The sequence below is a fragment of the Sinohyriopsis cumingii genome, chromosome 5, assembly GCF_028554795.1.
Source record: "Sinohyriopsis cumingii isolate HCF-2022 chromosome 5, ASM2855479v2, whole genome shotgun sequence".
Lineage (NCBI taxonomy): Eukaryota > Metazoa > Mollusca > Bivalvia > Unionida > Unionidae > Sinohyriopsis > Sinohyriopsis cumingii.
In genome coordinates, this window is record NC_142965.1 from 107,371,814 (window position 1) to 107,397,047 (window position 25,234).

At 38.2% G+C, this 25,234-nt stretch overlaps 1 protein-coding gene across 6 annotated transcripts in view; it reads left to right on the forward strand.

The window, feature by feature from the left end:
* Positions 1–25,234, forward strand: part of LOC149799950 (uncharacterized) — a 90,796-nt gene that overhangs the window by 54,217 nt on the left and 11,345 nt on the right. For all 6 annotated transcript variants that reach the window (XM_089959441.1, XM_089959443.1, XM_089959445.1 and 3 more), the window contains 2 exons: positions 22,887–23,000; positions 23,981–24,094. In XM_089959441.1, the coding sequence (XP_089815567.1) occupies positions 22,887–23,000; positions 23,981–24,094 (228 nt within the window). The remainder of the gene's footprint in view (positions 1–22,886; positions 23,001–23,980; positions 24,095–25,234) is intronic.

Below are 25,234 nucleotides of genomic sequence, written 5' to 3' on the forward strand. Positions count from 1 at the left end.
CACGTACTTATTTGATTCACTGTTAGAGGAACTCAAACGTCAGTGTCAAGTCAATGATCGAGGTCGTTTGAGCTTATCTATGTATCACGACAGTTTGAACTCTCCTGTATGTCTCTGGTTTATTACACATACAGAATAAACTACTGAGGGCTATAGAAGACGTGCAGATCATGAGAGAAAAAGATGACATCACCTATGGAAATATGGCATACGTTGTACCTCCTTGGGAAGAAGACAATAACCGCCATTGATCTGCTTACCGGTAAGTGCACCTAGCACTACTGACATACCAACAGATCTACAGATGAAAGGGAGTACGTGGTGGTAAACATCAACGCTGGGACACAAGTGGTATGTGATTAAACGGTTATTAATGTGATTAAGTGGTTAAACGTGTCTGACGGATAAAAAGAAAAGCACGAACTTTGGCCTATTTGATTGTTTGTTACTTGTTTTAGCTTTTCTCAAAAATGGACGTTTATTGTAGTATCAAAAATTTTATTCTTTTATGAAATTGCATGTACGTTGTATGTTTTTTGTGAAGGCATGAACTTTAATTTTAAAAGTAATTTTCTAGAACCAAGAAATAGGTAACTTGTGAATAGGTTTGTTCCATGTTCAAATTTGTATGCATTAAATGGATAGTACTTAGACCAAACCACAGGCCATAGAGTCCATGTATATATTTGAATACATATTTTTTATCCATGCAATAGACTCTTTTTTTGAGTCTCTATTCTGTCTGTGAGTCTTTCTTTGGGCAGAGGGGGTCATATAACTTTATATAACGCCTGACGGACATTGTTGCCAATGTCCAGTACCGTGACGTCATCATTCATATTGTCCCTATACAAACCCAATATTTTTGTCCCTATACAGGCCCAATATTCCCATGGTAAAGTCCCATTGTTCCCAAAGTGCCGGTCATGTATTCCCCATGTTAAATTTGCATTGTCGCTTGACAGTCCCAATCCATTGTCACTCTACATCTCTATGTTCAATTCTCCTTGACGCCAAAATGGCCATTAAATTTCTCTATGTTCAATTCCCTTTGATGTTATAATGGCCCACGACATTTCAATAACCCTTGATGCTATAGTGGTCCACGGTCTTTTTGACTGGGGTTTCCACTGACACTTTATTCGTTTCTGTCTGTCTAAGTTTGTCCCAATCAACCCTTTGTTCCTACAAATACATTTCACCCATTGTCACTATACATCCCTACCTTCAATTCCCCTTGTCCCTATACAAACTCAATCCATTTCCTTGTCCGTATACAGGCCCAATATTCTCCATGTTAAATTCCATATACTACTTGCGTTGTATCATTAATTTGCAGGTATAAATAAAGTGAGCGCATTATTTATGCAGCAGTATCGCATCTTTATTTCTGTAAGAAACACTTTGTTGTAAACAGTAAGCAAAACAAGTCTTGCTTGGAAAATTGAAACTGACGGATAAGTAGATGCCTAAAACTTCATACAACGTCGATAAACTTTCAATTTTGTATCTTCCTAAGTTGCTATCATCTTAAAAATACATGCTTAATTGAGAAATTCGTTTTTGTTTTATTTGAATCCACGTGCTGGAACTGGATAGGAGAAAAATGGAACTATTTTCAAGGGTTATAGAAGTGTCTTTGTCGAGAGGATTGAGAGGGTGCACACTGCCTTCTCGATAGGTTACATATGTCATGTGCTAATATCTAGATTCTGATAGACGGTTACAAACACTAGAGCAGACAATACAGTTATAAGTGTGTCAATGTCATTGTGGTCTATCTACTTTTGGTAGCAAGCAGAGAAGTAGTAGTACGTGTAGTACTTGTGTACAGTAGAAGATTGTTTTAGTAGTTTTGTTTAATAATAATAATAATAATGACAAGAAATATAAATAATAATAATGACAATAATGACAAGAAATAATAATAATAATAATTATAACCCTAAGTGGACCTGCGATAGCTAACCTGACTGACATTGCCAACTGCACTTTGATGCTCACTGTTGAAATTCTTTACAAAGTTTCTCGATTCTGTTATGAAACCCTCTGTTTCAAAGTTTCGCTATTTCTGTTATAATATACCTTCATCTATATCTGATGGCACATCAGCATCATTTGCCCAATAGCGAAAGGTCCCTATGCCAGGACGCATTGTGTCAAAATCAGCATCATTTGCCCAATAGTGAAAAGTCCCTATGCCAGGACGCTTTGTGTCAAAATCAGCATCATTTGCCCAATAGTGAAAAGTCCCTATGCCAGGACGCTTTGTGTCAAAATCAGCATCATTTGCCCAATAGCGAAAGGTCCTTTAACCAGGACTCTTTGTGTGAAAATCAGCATCATATGCCCAATAGCGAAAGGTCCCTATGACAGGACGCTTTGTGTCAAAATCAGCATCATTTGGCCAATAGCGAAATGTCTCTATGCCAGGACGCTTTGTTTCAAAATCAGTTTCATCTGCCCAATAGCGAAAGGCCCCTATGCCAGTACGATTTGTGTCAAAACCAGCATCATTTGCCCAATAGCGAAATGTCCCTATGAGAGGAGGCTTTGAATCAATATTGGTCACATTCTTTTGAGCATTGTTTTTACACATAAATTTGTATAATTTGTTTTCTACTTTTAGTGGTGAATTTAAAAGCACTTTGTGTCGGGATACTTTCTGTAACATTTTACCAGAATCTTCAGATTCGGCTACAGTTTGTTTATTTTTAGTAACGGTGGTCATATTTGATCGTCCTAAAAGCTTTTAAAAAAGAAGTCATTTAAAATATTTCCTAGTTTTGAAATCGGGTACATATTTAATGGCGAATAAAAATATGCTTCATATATATTTTAAAGGCCTTAATGAGGGTATGCTTATTGTCTAGTATTTTTAAATTCTGTTCAGTGGATTTTGGAAAAGAAGCCATTTGTAGGTTTTGCTATGTATTGTGATGATCAGAATATTTGACAGTAGATTTTATGACACAGGAGTCCAAATTAAAAGCTCTCTTGACCAGGATGCTCTCTGTCCACTTTTTGTCCACTTTTTAAAAGAGTTCACGTTATGACGCTCTCTTTAAAAATTAGCGGTTCCATGAAGAATTAATTTAAAAGTAATGGCAGCCATATTTAATAGCAGATAGACAATATTTGTAAATACTTCAAGTGCCTTTGTTAAGTGGGTCTGAAGGAGGACACACTGTCAAATCGGTAAGTCCCATTTTCCATGTACTAGTATGTAAATGCCACTGGAAAACAGGCCACATACAGCAAAGGTAGGTGTCATAATCAGCATCATTTGCCCAATAGAAAAAGGTCCCTATGCCAGGACGCTTTGTGTCAAAATCAGCATCATTTGCCCAATAGTGAAAAGTCCCTATGCCAGGACGCTTTGTGTCTTTTTTAAAAGAGTTCAAGTTATGACGCTTTCTTTAAAATTTATCGGTTTTATGAAGAATTAACTTAAAAGTAACGGCAGCCATATTTAATGGCAGATAGACAATATTTGTAAATACTTCAACTGCCTTTGTTAAGTGGGTCTGAAGGAGGACACACTGACAAATCGTTAAGTCCCATTTTCCGTGTACTAGTATGTAAATGCCACTGGAAAACAGGCCACATTCAGCAAAGGTAGGTTACATTTTCTTTGTACTAGTCAGTATGCAAATACCATTGGAAGGCTTTTTCTATGAACTAGTATGCAGACAACATTAGAAGATTGGCTATGTATAGCATCGAGAAGTCACATTTTCCATGTACTAGTAATTGTCATTAGAAGACAGGCAACAGACAGCATCCGTAAGGAAATGACGCAGGAGTTGCAAATGTTTTGTTTCAGAGGCACATGTAGTAGTCATGATTGTAATCGGAACACACAAGTAGCATCGGTAAATGCACTATTGAGAGAAGTTAGTGTTGTTGCTGTTGTTGCGGCTCTAAGAAGAAGACACAAAATGAAAAATCCACCGACGGATTAAATGGACTAGAAGCCTAAATCAATATGACTAAAAATAACTCTTCTTCCTTTCTGTAACATTTTTTCAGTAAAAGTCGTCTTAATAAAGACCCATATCTACGACAAATTCAGTTGTTTTTGTGAGATCTTTTATTTATTTTTATTTTTTTTGTCATTTCAAAAGAATCTGCTGAAACTGAAAGTGAGACAATAGGACTGGCTTAAATACATGAAACGTTCGTAAAAGTGTGTCAAGAGGGGAGGAGGGGCACACTACCAGCTCTGCATATTACGAGTGTTATATGCTAGTATCTAGTTAAATGTCTGGAGATTTAAGGTCGTTTGTTTGCAACTGAGCTTTGTCAATAACTCATTGGATGAATGAGGAATTTACTAATCAGAATAGATATTTCATTCAAACCGACATTTTTTCTTTTGTTTTGTGAAATTTTGAATTGGATGTGAAGTGTTGAAGTTATAAAGAGTCTATTTTGATTAGTGCTGTGTAGCAAATTATGTGCATATATCCTCTTCGGTTGCAACAACATTTCTCTGGCAGCCCGATTTTGCAACGATTCAGTCCTAGCTGGTTATCAAATCGATTACATGTACATTGGAAACCGGCGTTACATGATTGCTGATTGAGAGAGGCTACCAGCACGACAGGGATTTACAGGTCTGGAAACTTTTGTCCCTATGAAAGATTATTTTTAATAAAAGCCACGAGGTGAATTGATCCATCGAATAAAAAGTAGAACGGAAAGATGGATGAAGATAGAGAGATGAGGAGGAGGAGAATTTAAAAATTGCAAAGGCCGACGGAAAACAAAAGAATATCAACAAATGCTGTCAATACCCACTTTCGAAGAACCATCTTAATTATGGACAAATGACGGCAATTTCAATCTAAGCTACAGATTCAAGTCCATGTATGCTGTCTCTGCATATAAACTGACACACATTTCCTATCTCTGTTTAAACTGATACACATTTCCTATCTCATATTTATTTAAGTGGGTAAAGAACGACGTGCAACGAGTAACCCTTGAAAATACAAATATATCATGACATAATGATTAAGAATATATATATATATATATATATATATATATATATATATATATATAGAGAGAGAGAGAGAGAGAGAGAGAGAGAGAGAGAGAGAGAGAGATGCAATAAACTGACAACGAACAGTGCGAAACTAATATCTAAATAGCCTGAGCGCTTTCGATTCTTTAATGAGTCTTTTTTCAAAGGCAAATACAAAACATAGACAAGACAAACAAATAAAACAGAAAAACGGTTATGTTTGCGAAACTTTACATGGCTGTTTCTGTAGGAATTCAACCTTTTAACTATATTATTTGTCAACTAGTTTATTTCAGCTTGTTGCTGATACTAGAAAATATTTGGACTCTTTCAGTACAGTTAATGCGTTCTTGTAGTGGGCTCAATTTAAAACATTAAAATGTAACAACATTTTGAAATAAATATTGTACTAACTAAATAGCTTCTCTTCGTAGATCATATTCAAATTTTGCATTTCTGATATCAGCAACAATTGTTCCGGTAGCATTTAAGATCAACGCAGGGTTGTCATTCATGAAGGAGCATGGAGATTTGGGTACTTAATATATATTTTTTTTTAAAAACTACCACACACTCACCCTCTCTGTGGACATGACAGTAAACAAATAAAAATACTGGGTGCAGCAACAAAATATATTTCTGATCACAGCTTGAGGGATTCAGTTTCCATTCCTACACTGGAGAAAAACAGTACCTAAATATGAATGGAGGAAGACAGTTATGACAGCACATTCACATGCACACGAGCAGCAGAGAGAGTGAATCGTACAAAGTTGTTTTACCAGAAAACCCTTCTATCAAGAACATTTCTGATAGAAGAGTTATTTTATAAAAATAACCCTTATTTTCAGAAAATAAGACAAAAAAGATGTCATTTTACTGAAATAAGGGTTTATTCTCGTAAAACTCATTTAATAAATTAATTTCTTGCCCGCGACGGTCTATTTAGAAAAATATCATGTATAGATTCACTCTCTCTGCTGCTCTCGTGAAAAATATTTTTTAACTAAATAGTGTGTCAAGTCCTATACGGTATCGTGTTCTGGGATCATGCAAATTTATTGTTACAAATCCGTGCGGTTTTGATTGAGCCTTACTGAAGAAATTTTTGAATTTATTTATGTCCATGTCTCCGCTACACCATGTTTGATGAATATTTCTCAACGTGTGTATGTCAACTCCGTTAAACACCGCAAGAATATTGCAGTTATCTCTGATCACTTTTGGAATTTGTGTATACCGTTGTGTTACATAAATCACGTCTGTGTTTTTGTGTCTGCCCCGGGAAAATATTCTTGCAGGATTTGTTTGTTTATCCAACATCACATCATCGTACACAACTAAATTGTTAATTGATCCATCGATGTCATCAATGCCCGGTGCATCATTGATGTCGGTGATAAATTCAACTATGTCTTCACCGTCTTCGTTGATTGCTTTTGCACTCTTGTTAAAATCCTTTATTACGTCATAGCATCGCTGGTCATCTACAGACGGAGCAATGAAATACAGTTTTTCCCATTTCATCCACTTCATTATCAGATTTAACAGCAACTGTGTCTTACCCGATCCGGATGGACCTATAATAATCATTCGGACAGAATTTGGTAGCACGGAATTATGCTTAACTGGTTCTTTTTTTCTTGTTGTGGAAAAGTCAGTGACTTCCATTTATATACAAGTAAATAAAATATGGATCTATATTGTGTGAAGTGTAAGACGCGGACCCCAACAAATGATCTAATAACCATCACGACAAAAAATAACAAACAAGCATTTTCTGGTAAGTGTGTGCAATGTGGCACAAAGAAATTTAGATTTTAAAAAAAAAGCTCAAAATGGTAACATTTCCGGAGGTGATATCGCAGCAAAATTGGGAAAATTACCCGGAACTCCGTGGGCAAAATATCCAGGAGAAAAGCATCTCCCCGAATACAATTACTGCGGCCCTGGAACCAGACTTGACATCAGACTTGACAACCAAGATCAACCAAAACCCGGCGAGTATCCAATAAACGCTATAGATAGCGCGTGTCATGCACATGATGTGGCTTATAAAAGTAAAGATTTGCAAGATCGGCATATCGCGGATGTGAAATTAATTCATGCACTAAACACGATAAAAAATAAATCCTTCAAGGAGTCACTCGCTAACTGGTTAATAAGATCCGCAATGAAATCTAAAATAGTATTAGGCGCTAGTAATTAAATAACATGGAGTCGATTTATTATTCCCCAGTCGGATACTGGAGAGGTAACGCAGCAATTGATAAACTCGCCAAAGCGGCATCAGTAACACGCGCAGTTGCGAAAAACTGGTTATCAAAACAGGCAATATGGCAAATTTATCTACCACCGCCTAAACAAATCAACTTTGCACATTTTGATGTTAGTGTGCCAAACGAAGTTCATCAGACTGATATCTTATTTCTGCCGCATGATACTATCCGAAGACGAACATATAAATACGCGTTAACTGTCGTTCATGTTGCAAGTAGATACAAAGAAGCAGAGCCGCTAACAACAAAGACAGCATCTGAAGTTGCTTCTGTGTTTAAACGAATTTATCAGCGAGGACCTCTAAACTGGCCACAATTATTACAAGTTGATCCTGGCAAAGAATTTCAGGGCGTGGTATCATCGCTGATGAAGCAACATAACGTTACCATACGACGAGGACATACTGAAATTCATCGTGATCAGGCAATCATTGAGAGATTTAATCGAACACTCGCCGAAAGATTATTTGGATATCAATACGCGAAAGAATTTATTCAAGACGGCAGATCTCGTGAATGGGTTGCAAGATTGCCAAGCGTGATAGCCGCGTTAAATAATGAAATTACCAGAACAACCAACATGAAACCTGTTAACGCAATCACAAAGAAGTATATACCCAGGCAACGAACTAATGTTTCAACTCAGCCAGTGCGGGTAATGTCACTGTGAGGTATTTATATGAACCCGGTGAGCTAGAAGGAGGAAAAAAAAGAGCTACCGACCCTGTCTGGAGTGTTACAACACACAGGATATCTAGCATAACCAGAACAACTGGTAGACCAGCAATCTACAGATTGGATTCGACTGCTCCTCAACGTGGATTTACACGCGAGCAACTTCAGGTGATTCCTGATGATACACAATTACCACCACGATCGCTTAAATAGCTGCAGCAGCACCTCTACGTCTATTACACTCAAGACAGGTCAGCATCACATTTTCACGTGTGTGACCGAGACTGCTATCTTTTCTGTCTACGGTGAATTGTCTTGAGTTGTTTTTCGAATACGGCCACAACATTATACAATTACAACTTGCACAGTGATTATTTTGTTGTTGTCGCAGCGCAATGATAAATTCAACATCAAGTCCAAATTCTCGATTATTTTTTTTTGTCGCTCTGTTTGTAATCGGCTAATTTTTTTCTTATTATATCATCAGTCACTGACTCATTGACGGTGTCAGTCACTGACTCATCTAATACAATTCTTCGCAGTTGAGACATTTTTCTTACTCTGGACACGGCTAAATAAACTAAATTTGACCACTCGATGCGATCATCAACAATCCAAAGGGTTGTATCTGAATAGTTAATCCCTGCGATGAGTGAATTGTCATAGCATATCCTAGCGTCCATGGGGATTTGTTCATTTTTAGTGCGCGTTCAACAGCATTAACATCAACTAACACAATATCATTCAATACTAAATTTTGTTTCTCTGTTTTCCCAGGAATATCAACATCAGTATTCTGTAATCGTGTATCAGCTGGTCTATAACATAACGGCACCGGCAGCATTGGAAACTTTTCTCGATGTAATTGAAATAACCGCTGCTGAAGTGTGTCTCTGACTATTTTTCTACTTGCCACTATGAGATCACTTGGTTTCCAACCTTGATAGAAGTCACTCATTGAAGTCTCTGAAATTATCTTACGCATGATTACACATTGAACTTTATTTGACTGTAACCTGATCAGTTTTTTAAATCTCCTCAACTTTTCATCAAGTGCTCTAAGATCATCATGTAGTTCTTCGTAATAATCAACAAAGCCTTTCAACCACTCATGCGGAGATGCGCCAACAAATGGTGGTGGTTGACCGTGATCACCACACGCTATCACAGCAGTATTTTTCGTCAACAACCATTCAAGAAATCGTTTTGATGTATCCAACGGCACAGCGTCTATTTCGTCCCAAATTGTTATTGCGGGAATATACTTTGTGCCATTCGCTCAGGAGTCCACGTACCGCTACTGTATTTGAAAAAACTGTGATATGTACAAGAATTAACTCCGCGTTGTTTCATCTCCCTGGCAAGTCTGTGTGTGGGTGTTAACACAATCATATCTGAATTTCGGAATAATTCAATCGCTCGAGTTGTCTTACCACAACCGCCTGGTCCGTTTAAATAAACGGTTTTGTGTCTGGTAATAGGGTCGTACACAGATGGTGCAGAAGATATTTCGGTCATTGCTGATTTACGATAACTGTCTTTGATCTTAACGTCAGCTGATTCACAATATCTGTGTAACGTTTCATTTTTTATCCTCCAACAACCCCATGATGAGGAATCAGTTATAACATCATCCAACGATGTTAAATATTTTTTATCGATATAGAATGAGTCTGTTGCAACTCTCATTGCGGTATCAGGAAATCTATTTATCATCGACAACAAATTTATAGAAACATAAGACAGCATTGAAGATCTCAAATGCGTGTACTGAGATGATTCTCCATCGATATAACTAACAACCGTGCCTAACTTTTTTCCATCTGACAGCAACACATCCTCACGGGTACAAAATATATTTCTCGTGGCAGCATCAGCTGTTATAAAATTCAATTCAGCATCATCGATAATTAATCTACTGTGATGTAGTTTGTGATCATACGCTCCGCCTTGAGTGAATTTACCTATTAATCTTCTTCCAAGATCCTTCGCTAATTTTTCGCTGTTGTTACGTCTAATCTTAAGCAGTTCAGGAGCTCCACTGATAATATCATCCGTGGAAGTTTCTGGACGTTCTCGTGTCCAATCTTCGATGACTTCTTCGAGACTGATCTGCGATGGTGTTGGTAACCAAACTTCAGTTTGTGAACTGTAACATATAATTGCTTCGCTGACCGTCAGCGATACCAATATTCGACTGTCAAGCATGTATCGCAATAACACTATTGGCGCTCACCGTTTTTTACTAAAATGTTTACCAAACCATACATAGTTGATCGGGTGCAAATTCTCAGCGAACTCAAACGATGTTATTTTTGCAAATCCAGTTAAATCAAAATCGGGTAAAACACCGTTTACGGCAACTCTTGTCATTGAGTTTGTGGGATGTCCAAATCGCTTAAAATATTCGCCACATTCGCCATACCCGAGAAAACTTCCCGGGTAACACGCAATCATATCCACGGATGTCATATCGTTGTGATTTTATCGGGTATTCCATAACCCGCCGTGTCCGTATTCTACACAGCTCTGTTGGATGTCCGTGAGGAAATTACTTCGAGTTGGTTTCCATGAATTTCGTTCCCTGGCTATGTGAGCGGCAACACTTGGAACAGTAAAACAATTAGTCAGCAACTGATCAGTGTCGAGTTTCAAATATTTTTCTGCGAGTTTTTTCATTTCAAAGTGCAGTGACTTCGTCCGGTATATTTCCCCGTTGGGTTTCACAAACTGATCATATTCACCATCTTCGTTACTTTTAAACAACCATACCGACACAGGATCGGTTTTACTCATTCGATAAATACAATCAAATATATTTCCGTGATAATATTTCACAACACGGTCTCGCGGAAATATCATAACCGAGTCAGTCCAAGCGTGATTGTTATGATCAATAATTGTTATTGGTGCTCCGTAGCGGTTGTATTTTGATTTGTATAATTCTTCTCCGGTTAACGATTTTACCTTTATAGGAAATCTTAGCGAGCGCTCTAGATCAGCAACATCGTTTATTGATGCCCCTGTATCTTTGACTCGATTAGCCCACGCTGTTATCTTAGATTGTCTTAGCAAAGTTAGACCGTTGCTTCGCATTTTGTTTTTAAAATGTTCTATTACTCGCTCGGCTACACAATTCAACGTCGACATTTTCATCGGTTTAAGTTTATCAAGTTTTGGTTTCTTTATCGGATAAATTCCGTAAACGACCGCAGTTACAGGATACGCTCGAGCGTAATACGGAATATCAATTCCAGTGAGCATTCCCGGTCTGGAATCTCTACTTAACAAAACGGTTTTTCCGTTGGCAAGGATAGGATCGCGTTTATCACGGATAATCCATGTATCTTCACAGTCGTCGTCGACAACTTTGACAATAAATTTTATTAAAATAAAATATTTTTTATCATCGAGATATCTAACAATCACGTTTGCTCGTGTATCGGTCATAGTAGCATCGATGATATTTTCCCCGAAAAGTTCTTCAATGATATCTCCAGTGCCGTCGCGGATAATTTTATACGTCGAGAACACGTGACTTGCACCATCATTGTAAAATTCTTGTTTTGCACGTCTGATGACGTTATTCAATTCCGCTAAATCTTTTCGTCGTACATCAGCAGTTAACCTATCAAGATCAAATCTATTCCTGGTAGGTTTTATCGCTGACAATCTCTCAAATTCTTCCATATAATATTTAGGCAAACATAATTCAATTGAAAAAACACATAAAATATATGTCTGAAAACTATTGCAAATGGAAACTCATCGGAACAACTCAATGTTGTCAGCGAAAATGCACCGGTGAATACTGCCCATCACATAAACAAAATATTAAACGAGGATCTAACGGTGGAGTTATCTGTGTAGTATGCGGTATTACAACCCGTGGAAAAACAAAATTATGCTCAAGTTGTGGCGGTAAAAGATTTCGTGAGCTTGCCAGGTATTATCAACGCAAGCATAACATTACATTAACCGAGCAAGATTATATTGACCGAAACAAAATATAAGTTTTCGCTAATTTGTTTAAATTTGACAATCAATTAGAAACAAAAAATCGCATATGGTATATGAACTACGAAAACATCACAGCGCTGACTGCCGAGCTTGATTCACTTAAGAAATTTACTACGTGTAGTGAAATTTTCAACTCAGCATGGTTAATGCACGAATACGGTAAAGTCAATGATGCCCGTGCGCAGGGTTATCGAACACATAAAAATGAGTACCGGATAATGAAAATTCTCAATGACGAACTTCGAACTAAAGTTGTCTATCAGAACCGAGATAACATAGCATTGCTATCTCCGGTAGCTAAAACAATAAAAAGAATTCTTGATGAAATCGGTAAAATATTTGAACAAGAAAAACTAGGTAAAACTCTTTCTGATCAGCTTGATAAACTGATCAACGAGGATTGAAAAAAAAATAATTACCGAAAAATAATTACCGGTAATTATTTCTGATAAATTTATCCATGATAATTCCTCAATGATCATTATCGATAATAATTATTGCTGCGAAAATGCAGTGTTTTTGAAAAATTAATTTTTTTCACCCGGTCAGGTAATCATTGCCGGGGAAATCCCGCCGATAATCATTGTCAGTAATTTTTTTTCGCTGAAAAATCTCACGATGATATAATGAGAATCACACTCACCCCGAAGCAAATTTCACAAATACAACTTCGAAAAAATGTTACTCCGATCGATCAGATCGCGAAGGAATTTCACATCGGATATAACAGAATTTATGAAATCTGGAGACAAGCTGATCCTGACTCGATCAGACCAAAAATAGTTACGAAACCCAATCAAGCACAGAGAGATTTACTGACACGTCAGCGGGATTCATTCGAGCGAAATTACAATCTCGGAAAAGAAAAAATCAGCGAACTAATGGCCGTCAATGATAAACTTGTCAATGACAACGCACAAGCGCAAGCGGAGATAACACGATTAAATAATCTAGTGCAAGCAATGGATGCAAAATGTTTCGAAGTAGGAATAACTATGCACCTTGAAAAAACGTTACCGGAATTACAGCGAGCAAGGGCCACAATTCAGCGACAGTTTCATTCTGAACAACAAGCTAACAACGGTCTTATTCGGCGGTTAGAAGATTTGCGATCAAAAAATAAACTTATCAAAACCAACATCGAAGCAGCTAAAGCTGAACACGTTGAAATTTTCAAGAAACCTGCCGATAATTTCGAAGCTATCCTTGACGCGGAGGCAAAAGCGTTCGAAGAAGAATTTAAATCGATGACCGCCGCAGATAAGTCTAAAAAAAATAAAACCACCCGATCAGGCAAATCTAAGAAACCCTCCGTGAGATTTTCCGAGAAATTATAAATATCTCACTATGTCATGCATGATCCTGTCAACGTATTTAAGTGCATCGGTGGCATAACACGGATGTGGGTCATCCCCGTCAGGGTATTCGTCGTAATTTTGGAGTTCATATTCGTAATAATCTGCGCGCGCTAAACAATCTTCGTCGTTGCTTATGTAGTAATACATGATCCTGTAAAACAACGGACTTTTACACGAAGACTTACCATCGCAGAAACAACGGCAGAAACAACCAGGATCGTTATCGAGTTCGTCGTCGAACACTGAATCGTAACATTCAAGTTCGTACACGGATATCCCATCTTGACAATCACCACATGATACCGCGCCGATATATGAAAGTTTCATTGATATACTTCAGGCAAGTTTTTAATTGTTTTGCTCGGGAAATTTTCCACTGGTGAGAATGTCATTTAACTGCGTACGAGTCAAGCATGAGTGTACATAATTAAGAATTTCGTCTTGATCCATATACACGTATATGGATTCATCTTGTTGGAGATTCCAAAGATCTGCATCTGTCAGTAATATTTTATCGCTACCACCACGGGAACATCTTACAGCGACAGATCTTGGCCGATCATATTCTTGTGTCAGAAATGCATTCTTGATTGCATCAGCAAGTGCTTGTCGATCATGAATGTGTACCAGTGCTTGAGCGTACATATACTTATGGTTTTTATCCAATTATTTGTTTGGATTTTCAGTGCAGTGTCATCATTAGATTTGGAAACATCTGGTTTCAAGGACATTATCGTGTTGAAAAAAAAATAATTAGTTTTCCATAGTAATTTTTCTGAAACAGTCTAAAGTACTCAATTCATAACGGTATTAGGTAGTCAAAATCAACAAAACAGACCAGCGTCGTAGATTTTACAGGGTAATTGCTAGTAAATATTAACAAAACAGACCAAAGTGCTCATTCCATAGGGGTATTTTGCTATGAAAATCAATGAAATCGTGCAGTTTGCATAAATTTCGTATAAAATAAAATATTTCACTGCGGGGTGGGAAATTTTCCGCCCGCGAGAATGTCATTTAACTGCGTGCGAGTCAAGCATGAGTGTGCGAAATTGAGAAGTTCATCTTGGTTCATATACACGTATATCAATTCGTGATCACGCAGTCGCTGACGATCTTCATCTCGCAGCAACATTTTATCGTTGCCTTCACGGAAACATCTTACAGCGACAAATCCTAACCGGTGAAGATGTTCCGGTTACTTAAATGCGTCTCTGATTGCATCAGCGAGTTTTTCCCGGTCAAAGATATGCACCAGCGTGTGATGGTAGCAATTGTCCATATACCCATGGTTCTTTCCAATTATTTTTTTGGATTTACGATTTCACCAGCAAGTTTATGCTAACCGTCTCACCACGTATGTCCAACAAATTTCCTGACTGGTCAGTGAGTTTAAAATTTATTCTTGACAGCCACGGGTTATGACGCCGCAGATAGACCGGATTGATCGGCTCTTGCATAATCAAAAACCCAGGTGGTTCTTCAGGAGTAAATGAATACAGGATGAACCCCTGCTGTGCTGTTGTGGTTGTATCTGATGCGCTGTAGCTACCCTCGATGACATCACATACAAGATTGACCGCGACGACATCAGTGATATTTACGATTCCCGGAGAAATATGTCTGCCATCTCCCGCTGTGGAATTATCGTGTCTGAGGATAACGGGTACCGGTAGTGTTTGCTTGTGCGCGGCAAGGATATCCTCGAAGGATTGATCCAGGAGATTGGATAACGACTTTAACATCTCGGGTACAACATAACCAGGGAATCTAAAATTTGGTAATTCAGCCTCTGTTATTTTAAAATATTCTAGAAATTTGTTCTTAATCCGAGCATTAACTACCATCTGAACCGGTCGACTGTTATAATATCTCATATCATCGATTAATTGATTTATTATCTCAATACGTTTAATAATCTCACTACGTGGACTGTATAAATCAGAAATATGTTCCTGGAAGGATTGTTGCAGATTTTTAAGTTGTGTTTTATACAATTGGTTAATTTCATTAAAATCTCATTCAATCTCCTCTGCAAGGATTTCACGTATATTAGTTGGTATTTCCTGAGTATAAAATGACCAACGTGGCCCGTCAAACGGTGGTGGATTTCCAGCAGTATAATCGTGATAGATTCCTGGTCTTGGATTCCTCATTGCATTTATTGAGTGTATATGCGATGATTGAATTTCATGATATGATTTGTTATCTGTGTAATAATCGGATTTTACAGGTTCTGGTAGACGCGGTTTTACATTCGGTTTTTCTTCTGGCCATCCTAACACTGTTCGGATTGAACTGTTATAGATATCTACGGCGTAACCGGGTGCAGCAATCTCGATGGCCGTGGACAGCGTTGGCTCGTGTGCGGTTATTGATATTTTTGCTTCTTTTCCCGTGATACGCTTCATTTGACGCTGTATTTCTTTGTTGATTTCTTCTATCTGATAAGAACCTGTTGGTAACCTGACGCCGTTCCAATCTGGTGTGCCGTCGGGGTTATTCTGATACGAAAATACAAATCAATTATCTGGCAACTGTCCGTGAAATGATGTCGACCTGATGTTGGGCCAACTGTGATATACTCGTAATTGTGCCAACGCGATTTCTTTTACTGGAATTGCAGTTGGAAAATTAATATTAAACTCTGGTTGCGTCGAAGATATTGTTATCATTGATGCTTTTACCGGAGCTGTATTTGCGGCTATCTCTTGAAGTATCTCCGTCATTATTTATCTTCATCGTTTTCAAATTAAAATTCTTTGTGTTTTCGTAATCGTTGTATGCGCTGGACATCAATGTGAATTCGGAATCGGATATAACTGTATCGTCACGGCTGGATGATATCAACGAGGACAATTTCGAGTAGGTGCTTGTGGCCGCGTTGTTTAACTTTTCATATTCGTGTAATTTTGTTAGCGCGCACGAGGATATTTTTTTTTTGCAATTATTAGCAACTCCTGCAATCGTCGTTGATGCTGAAATTGTGATTGTAATCGCGATTGCAGTTGTCACTGGTGTCAGCGCTGATAATAATACACCCGTGGATGCAACTACCGCGGATACCGAATACACTATTGTGTCTAATACAGTTACACGCCGTTTGTATTTTTTTATCTTTGTTGCGCATTTGTCAATAGTGTTTTTTAACTCTGACTGCCTTTCGCGTACCTGATCATATCTATATTGCTGAGCATCTAATGTTGTCGTTGATGCTGATTTTATTTTATTATTTTACGCGGTAACCAATTGAGGCGTTTCAGCTACAAATTCCAAACACCACCAGTAGGATGTTGCGGTTAATTTCTTGTCTGAGGCTTCCAGTATAAATGTTTCTTCGGTTTCCTTGTTTAGTATTTTAGTCACAACCCCGGAATATTTGTCAGTGGAATGTCTCCAGGGATATGTTGTGAAGATTTCAAACTTAGCGGCACTGAATACAGACAGTCTATACACGCCAGTGGCTGTTGCTGTATATTTGATAGTATTATTTTGTCGGGACCATGTTGCGAATCCCGATGATACCGTGTATACGATGTTGGTGATATGCCCGGGGGTAACTCCAGTGGGGACTTTAATCAGACTGGTTTTGTTAACGATCTCAGGAATTCCCGCTACGATATTCTGCTGTGTTTGTTTGATCGTGTTAATGTTATTTTCTATTATCTGAACTTGATCTGAAAAACTTTTTTCCGTTCTGACTACACCTAACCGGGTATTAATCTTGTTGATATCGTTGGCTTTATTAGTAAGATTTGGTATGATTTCAGAAAGTTTCGTGTCGATGACTGGAGGAACCACAAAGAACTTATCAATGGACTCATCAGCTTTTGCGAAGTTTCTTCGAAGTCTTGTAAACGCGCCCACGTGAACATCATACTCTGCCCGCAACGTGGTTAGTTTACCGTCAATGGCGCTAGTGCTTGTGTGGACACTCGTGTCTACATATTGTTTGTTTGCGGCATCTTCGTTCGAGGCTGGATCTCTCAACACGGTTATTTTATTTCCGTTCATGCTGAGTTCTCCTGTCATTGTATCCCCCGTGGTTTTTACGCGACCAGCAACACTTTTTTCGATTTTGTCGTTGATGTCTTTGATTGATATATTTTAGTCCTTGAATCTACCACCGTCAGTAAATTCGGAAAAGTTACCCGTGGTAGCTCCAAGAACCCTGCGAATTATATCATTCCACTCAATGTTGCTCGTTTTTAGTTTTCCTTGCTTGTCTTGGAAAATAGCAACCTCATCTGGGTCTACTCCAGCTAGATTCAAAAGATCGTCGACTTCATCTTTGGTCGCATACTTTGATAAATCGATATCTTTTTTTTCCTCCGCTATTCTGCTTGATCTTCCGTAAATATCTACCATGTTCTGTTATAGGTGTTTTTCCAAATTGATTTGCGGTATATTCATGCACGACTTTGTGCGGATGAATTTTTGGGTGCTTTGTTATCTCATCAAGAACGTTTAAAACCTCCTGACCACAAATGGGCGGATCAATCAGTGTTTGTGTTGGTAACGTTGACTGCCACAGGAGACTTCGTCTTCCAGGAGTATTTTGTATTTTATTTGCGTACCTGAGAAACTCAACTGGTGGTGCTAAACCGTACGAATCAAAATAGACAATTCCACGTGGATCGATCGCGTAAGCAACCCAGTGAGTTCCAAGACCGTTTTTGTTGTCGAGATTAATAATACCGTTTTCTGGATTATTCGGTTGTTGCGGTAATTGATCCCGCATAAAGACACCTCTGAAATTCTTTATGCGCAATTTTTTAACAGCATCAAGCAAATCAAAATTGCTCGCTGGAAGCGTTTTTAAAACCGTTTTGGATACCATGAGGGTGGGGTTCCTGGGAGTCTGAGTCCACGGCCTGTTTTTTTATATCCTCGTCCAGTAAACGCTCTAGATAGACCAGCCGTAAGTGGTCCCAAAATATCCTTTCTACCAAGAGCAGTTTTTACAATCGCTGGTGCCAACGCCTTGATAGCTTTTATTTCTGCACTTGGCTGTGTTAGAGGAATTTGTCCAGTCATTGCTGCTATTGCCGCAGGATGAAGTATTCCTCCTCGTTTGTTATATCCTTTTCCGACTGCTTTCTCATTCCTGCTGCGGTTCCAACTGCTCCAAGTGCTGCGGCTTTTGCTGCTGCTCCAAGTGCTCCTGGTATCGCAGCAGCTAATATTGGAATGAATGGAAATATTCCACCAGACTTAACCATATCACGGACAGCTGTGGCAGCAAAATCAAGTTTGATTCCTTTTCCTGATGTTCTGGCTTTGTTGATTTGATTAAGCTGCGTTTGAGTAACCGATAACTTATTTTGACCACCACTAAGTTGTCCGTGTTTAAGTGTTATTGACATTCCTGTCGCTGATGCTTGCTTTGATTTTAGTTTGTTGGTCTGACCAGGGGTCAGAGCGACGTTAGCGTGATGATATGACATTTTATTTAATAAGATATTGATCTAATTGTTTACATATTTTCTACTGGAGCATCGATGACTCTCATTCGTCCACCACCACCTTCAAGTAGCATTGCTTTATCGGAGAGTATGACCGCGATTGCTCTGAAACCACCAACGGGGTAATCACCCACGTTAGCCTTGAAGTGTATATCAACGACCGATTGTTTGGTTAAATCAAGATGTTCCAGCGAAAAGTAATAAATCGGATACAGTATTGTAAAATCCAACTGTGATATCTGCAAGCCGGTATCAATATTTTGGTCACGTCCTATAAATGTCATCAGGCGATGATACGCACGTGCGACTTGATTGTGTTCAAAATCTATCGATATATCTTCGGATGGTTCTTGATGTCCGTTTATTCGCAGCGAAACTTCAGAGACATTAAGTTTGTCAAATATCATATAAGTCCGCGTTTGTGAATTTACTCTATTAGATGCCTGGAGTGCAACGAAAATATGTCGTGGTGCTGACACTCCTTGCTGTGATGCTATGTGCCACGTAAAATGTCCCGCACTGGAGCCCTGGATGGTATCTGTAGATGTTATTAACCATGATATCAATGATTTACCACCTGTGTCCATAAAAGAGAGTAGCCGTTGCTCTTCAACTAACGATGGGGACATTACTGGCATCCACAATGCAAGTTTGAGTAATTTTACTACACCGGCAGGAGCAGCGGCATCTCGCCAGATAGCGTCATTGCTATCACCTTTTCTAACAAGTACATCTGTATGCTTGGCTCCAAAAATAACCTTTCTGACACCTCTACAAAATCCAAAGATGTGAGACAGCGGAATTGCACATGAAAATCTTCTACGATCACCTTTTAACATTATTTTACGTGTAGCAAAACCAGGATTGTAATCAGGGTTGGGAAATGGTAAATTTCCTATTGTATCAAGAGCAACGGGATTAGCAGCACGGTTTGTTGGTTGTCTCAGAACACTAGGTCTGTTATCTGGATGATCATTATTATCCTTAGCGAACATCATAGTCGGACCAGCTGATCTAGTGTAATCATCTGAGTATCGCGCCAACCCGATAATTGTTGTAGCAACATCAACATTATCCTGAATTGTCTCAATTTCTTTGCCGTCTATGAGATATCTAGCGCTGGAAAATAGTGCCATGATGCCATTATTTACAAAACCAACTTGGATATTAGCGTCATATGGGTTACCATTATCACTTCTTATGATTTCACCCGTGATTTCAAGGAATGCTTCAGCAGGTAAGAAATATCTACTTGTATCATGAACTCGTAATTCAATTCATCCCGGTTGATCGTGTGATGTTGCTTCATAAGAATAATACTGATAATCACGCACAGACTCATCTTTGAGTATTGGTGCATCCATATCAAAAGCTGGATCAGACACGCGTTTGAACATTTTATAGTAAATCATAGTCGTCTAAAACGAAAACCACTTCCTGATATGAACGAGGTATCTATTTGTTCGGGTTTTTGGCTTACCAGCTCTGCGAGTTTTTGATTTGCAGCCTGATTTATTGCTTTACTGACATCAGCGGGCATAGTTTCGGTGCTCGGTAATTTTACTGGTGGTGGTTTAACCGCTTTCGGTCTGCGTATTAACCGTACCAATCTATCCTTGACTGCCGTAAATGCTTTCCCGGCAAAATCACCAACAACTCCAAGGGCTTTATCCTTAACAACATCAATAGCCTTCATCGACAATTGTTTTGCAATCGGTAACGCCTTAGGAGCTATTCTTCTAAACAAACCCGTAGCAACATCACCGACACCATCTCCGTAGTTTGCTCGATAGACCGGTAATCGTGAATTCACTACTCTGACTGGAATGGGTTGAGCATTGTGTATAATCATTTTATTTAATTGTTGTTTCTCTAACTAAAATTACTGTGACCTTCAGTCGCTGTAGTAACCGTCTGCGAGTTCATTAATAAGTTCACGGTAGATGCTGATATCCATGATACCACGTTGAAATAGTCGCTGACAGATATCTGCGGCTTCATTTATAATTTCCGGAGAGTTGTTTCCAGCACGTTTTCCTCCTATGAGAACTTCTAGCCGTGATACATCATCGACGATATTGTTAGGACAGGCAATAAAACCAGACCCTAAACCACTACCGGTTACACCCGGGTCAGGTGATGGTTGTCTTCGTGGTCGAGATCGTTCTTTTGTTGGTGTTTCAGCAGCTGTTTGAATACCCTTTTTCATTTCATTAACTCGCTCAACAAAATCAACATATTCACGCTTATATTTTTCAGCAATTTTTTGAATACCTTTATACTCGCGAAATACTTTAGCGTTCCACTCATGTTCTGGAGTGTTACGAAATTCTGGTTTAGAAGCTGATGACGTAATTTATATCCCGCTGCAGCAACAGCATAAGGATCGCCCATAACTTGTGTGTAACCATCCTGAGTAAAATATTTAGTTTCTAATTTTGGTTTAGATAGATACTCGACAATATTTTTAACATCTTTGATTTCAGCAATTGTTTTGTCAGCAGACTTCATTGCTTCGCTGATCTGTTTTGGTAATTCCGCGATAACTTGCTGTGTTGCTGTTGTGGCTTCAGCGATGTTTTTGGTTGGCTCAGTGATTGGTTTAAATAATTCTTCTGCACCTGTTGCAAATTCAGCTTGTGCTTGTTGCCGTGCTTGTAATTTTTCTCTGACACTATCACGGACAGGAAGAAATTTTTTGATTGCTTCTAATCGCTCTCGAGCTAGTCTAGTAGTAAGTGCTTCTCCGATATTTGCCATTATTTGATAACCGATTATTTAATTCCACTAATAAAGTTAATGTTAAAAAATATTTTTCACGAGAGCAGCAGAGAGAGTGAATCTATACATGATATTTTTCTAAATAGACCATCGCGGGCAAGAAATTAATTTATTAAATGAGTTTTACGAGAATAAACCCTTATTTCAGTAAAATGACATCTTTTTTGTCTTATTTTCTGAAAATAAGGGTTATTTTTATAAAATAACTCTTCTATCAGAAATGTTCTTGGTAGAAGGGTTTTCTGGTGATACAACTTGTATGATTCACTCTCTCTGCTGCTACACGTGCATTTGTTTAAGAAATAAGTGTACATTACGTTGGGGTTTTGAAAATTGTCTTTTTGAACATGTTTCCAAAATTGTTATTTTTGAATATCAAGGGTAAATTTGTTTTTGTTTAATTGAATGTGCTGAGACTGGATATGAGAACATCTGAAATTGCCTCGATACACAAGGATCTTATATGTGCCAGTGTCGAGAATGGTGACAGAGTATACAAACAACTCCATACGTCAAAGAGAACGCGTAGTTATTTAGTTTGTTGCAGTAGTCGTAACATAATCAGCATTATTGTTGCTGATTTTCTTGCTGTTGTTATGTACAAATACTATTTTTTACAAGTTTGAAAAACACTCACTCGCACACAAGCACACACACACACTCTCGCTCTCTCTCTCTCTCTCTCTCTCTCTCTCTCTCTAGACAACCCACTTACCCACCTGTATGCACTGTTTTGCCTGCCAGTGTCCTTGAGTCGGAGGAAACTATAATCCATACAAATGCTAAATTACAGGATCGAGACAACGCGTTGCTGCAAAGGAAATGCGTTACCATTTAGTTGTTATTTTATTACTGTTGTCAGTTTCGCAGCTGTTATCAAAGGAAAATTTTGTGATATTCCGTAGGTATGGGTGTTGATGGTTGTGGTATCACAAGCGCCATCGGTAGTAGCAGTAGATACAGCAGTACTTTGCGGTGTAAGTAGCAGTATATAGAGTTTATTCCCGCTGTTGTTGTTATATCAATACAACTACTGGAATCAAGATTCACAGAGGGGATATATATTGGTCCGAAGACCCCACTTCTAGAATTCGAAACTGAGTTTCCAAACTATAAGCCATTGTCGAAGTCAAAGGTCATACAAGATGGCGTCACGTCTAGAGGTCCATTCAGCTGTACATAATTGTGAATGCATTCAGCGTGGTATTGGGATATTGTCTTTAACATGATACTAAAAAATTAAATTATTGAATGTCAATTGCAATTTTGCTTTCAGACATAAATGAATGTGCTGAGACTCGATGTGAGAACAATGGAACTTGCCTCAATACACAAGGTACTTACCTGTGCCTGTGTCAAGAGGGCTGGATAGCAGCAAACTGCCAGATCGGTAGGTCACATGGAACACGTGGTTGTGTGATAGTAGTAACAGTAAAGGCTGTATTTGTTACGGCAGTAGTAGTAGTAGTGTTTCTGTTGCTGATGTTCAAACAGTTCTTGTTACTGTAGTTCTTATGTGAAAATGTATATTTTATTGATTTTGCAACAAGTTTAAACATGTGTAGATATAGATGACCCACATGTTAGCATTACTGTGGAGGTAGCCTCATCTTCGCTAACCAAGGTTCCGATGTATTAACCCTACACCTTGGCGAATAGATCAGATGTTTCAGTGATTTGTCCTAGTGACATCGATTGGATGTCACGAGTTGTCTCCCTTAGTATGATATGCCAGATTAACAATAACATACAACAGCAGTTCATTTGTACATGGGAAGAAAGTATTGAAGGCAATTGACTTCAAAATGATACTTTATCATTTTAACATCGAACGTATGACAACGTATCAGAGAGAATCCATTACAAGTGTATCTGAGGTAAAGGGTTTATTTATACAAACACGGACCGGCATTCCATTGTCTCAATCAATGGAAGTATAATAGAATTCATAGAACCGAAGAAATGAAAATTCTGATCAATCCACCAAGATGTAGATAGGGCTAACACATCACATCGGAACCTTGGCTAGCGAAGTTGAGGCAGCCACTGATCGTGGATATAATCTATACAAATGACGTTTCATCGATCGAACAGAAGAACACGTAGTGCAAAGCAAGTGTGTCAGCACATCTGTACAAGTGTTGGCCAGTATCAATAGCAATAAATCAACAACAGGCATATAAATCCAGCCTTAACAACTTTTTCTGATTAAAACTATTCTCTGTCTGTCTGTCTGTCTGTCTCTCTGTCTCTGTCTCTCTGTCTCTCTCTCTCTCTCTCTCTCTCTCACACACACACACACACACACACAACCCCATATGTAACAGTAAAATGTCTTAAATAATCTTCAGGCTCTGTTTGTCTTCTCAGATGTGGATGAATGTTTGGCGGCACCCTGTAGATTCAATAGCACCTGTCAGAACAGTTATGGTTCTTACACCTGCCTATGTCAAGATGGATTCACCGGAGACAGGTGCGAGACAGGTAAAAATAGAAGATCCTCTTAATCAACCTTGGGCAGATCCACGAATCTGTGTACCAACTAAAATGACTGCAAAACTAGTAGAAGTGATACGATTTCACCGTAATTAGTCAATTGATAATTTGTAATTCTGTTTCGACTGTGTTACAAAGAAAATACGTTGATGCAAAATTCATTATACAATGAAGTCCGAGCCTTTGCTACTCTGACCATGAAAACCTTGGATACTTCAAATTTATATTCGATCCGAACATATATTTCAATTTATGCGAATAATCAACAAATACAGCAACCTATCTACTTAGAATCACTGTATTGTATGGACTATATGGCCTCAACAGTGCTTAGATGGTGATATTGTTACTGACATGCATCCTTTACTTGCAGTGTTACCACAAAAACTTCACAAAAATGCAGAGTCCATCAGAATCAAGAAAAATCCATATATTTAAAAAAAATCTATAACTAAGTGCAAATTCAAATTTTTTCTCAAATCTGGAATTGATAATTAAGAAAGTTTTATGTTAAAATGATATATATGTAATTCGTCATCAGCGTACATTCAGTCATTATAAATTCTTTCATGATTTAGAAAGTTCGTCTTGACAGCAAACGCGGACAAACACACACGAGTAAAACGACTAGAAGTTAAAAGGTACGCGAGAAATTAGCTTTATTCTAGTCTAAATCATTCCAAAGCTGCTCCACAATAGCACAGTCCAAAAACGACGGTTTAAACAAAAACGTTATACTAATTTGAAATTCCACTTTGTCCAACCAAAAAGTGTTTGTTGCAACAATTATATGCAGTAATTTATACTGAACCCAAGTTAGATTAAATTTCCATTTAATTTTGTATGTTAAGGAAAAATGATTTATCCAATCCAATTGATTTGGAAGATTAAGTCATATTTTCTATTTAGTTAGTGCTTTCGTTTCTAACAGGTATGTGTCTTTCACCTAAGATGCTATAAATAGCTCTGCAATCTTCTTAGTTTCAAAAAGTAAGATTTTTTCCAAAATGTTTGCTCGAGATTTAATAGGTACTCGATTAATAGATGATTTCACAGAGTTAAGAACCATGCATATCATAAAATGTGGATCCCAACACACACACACACACACACACACACACACACACA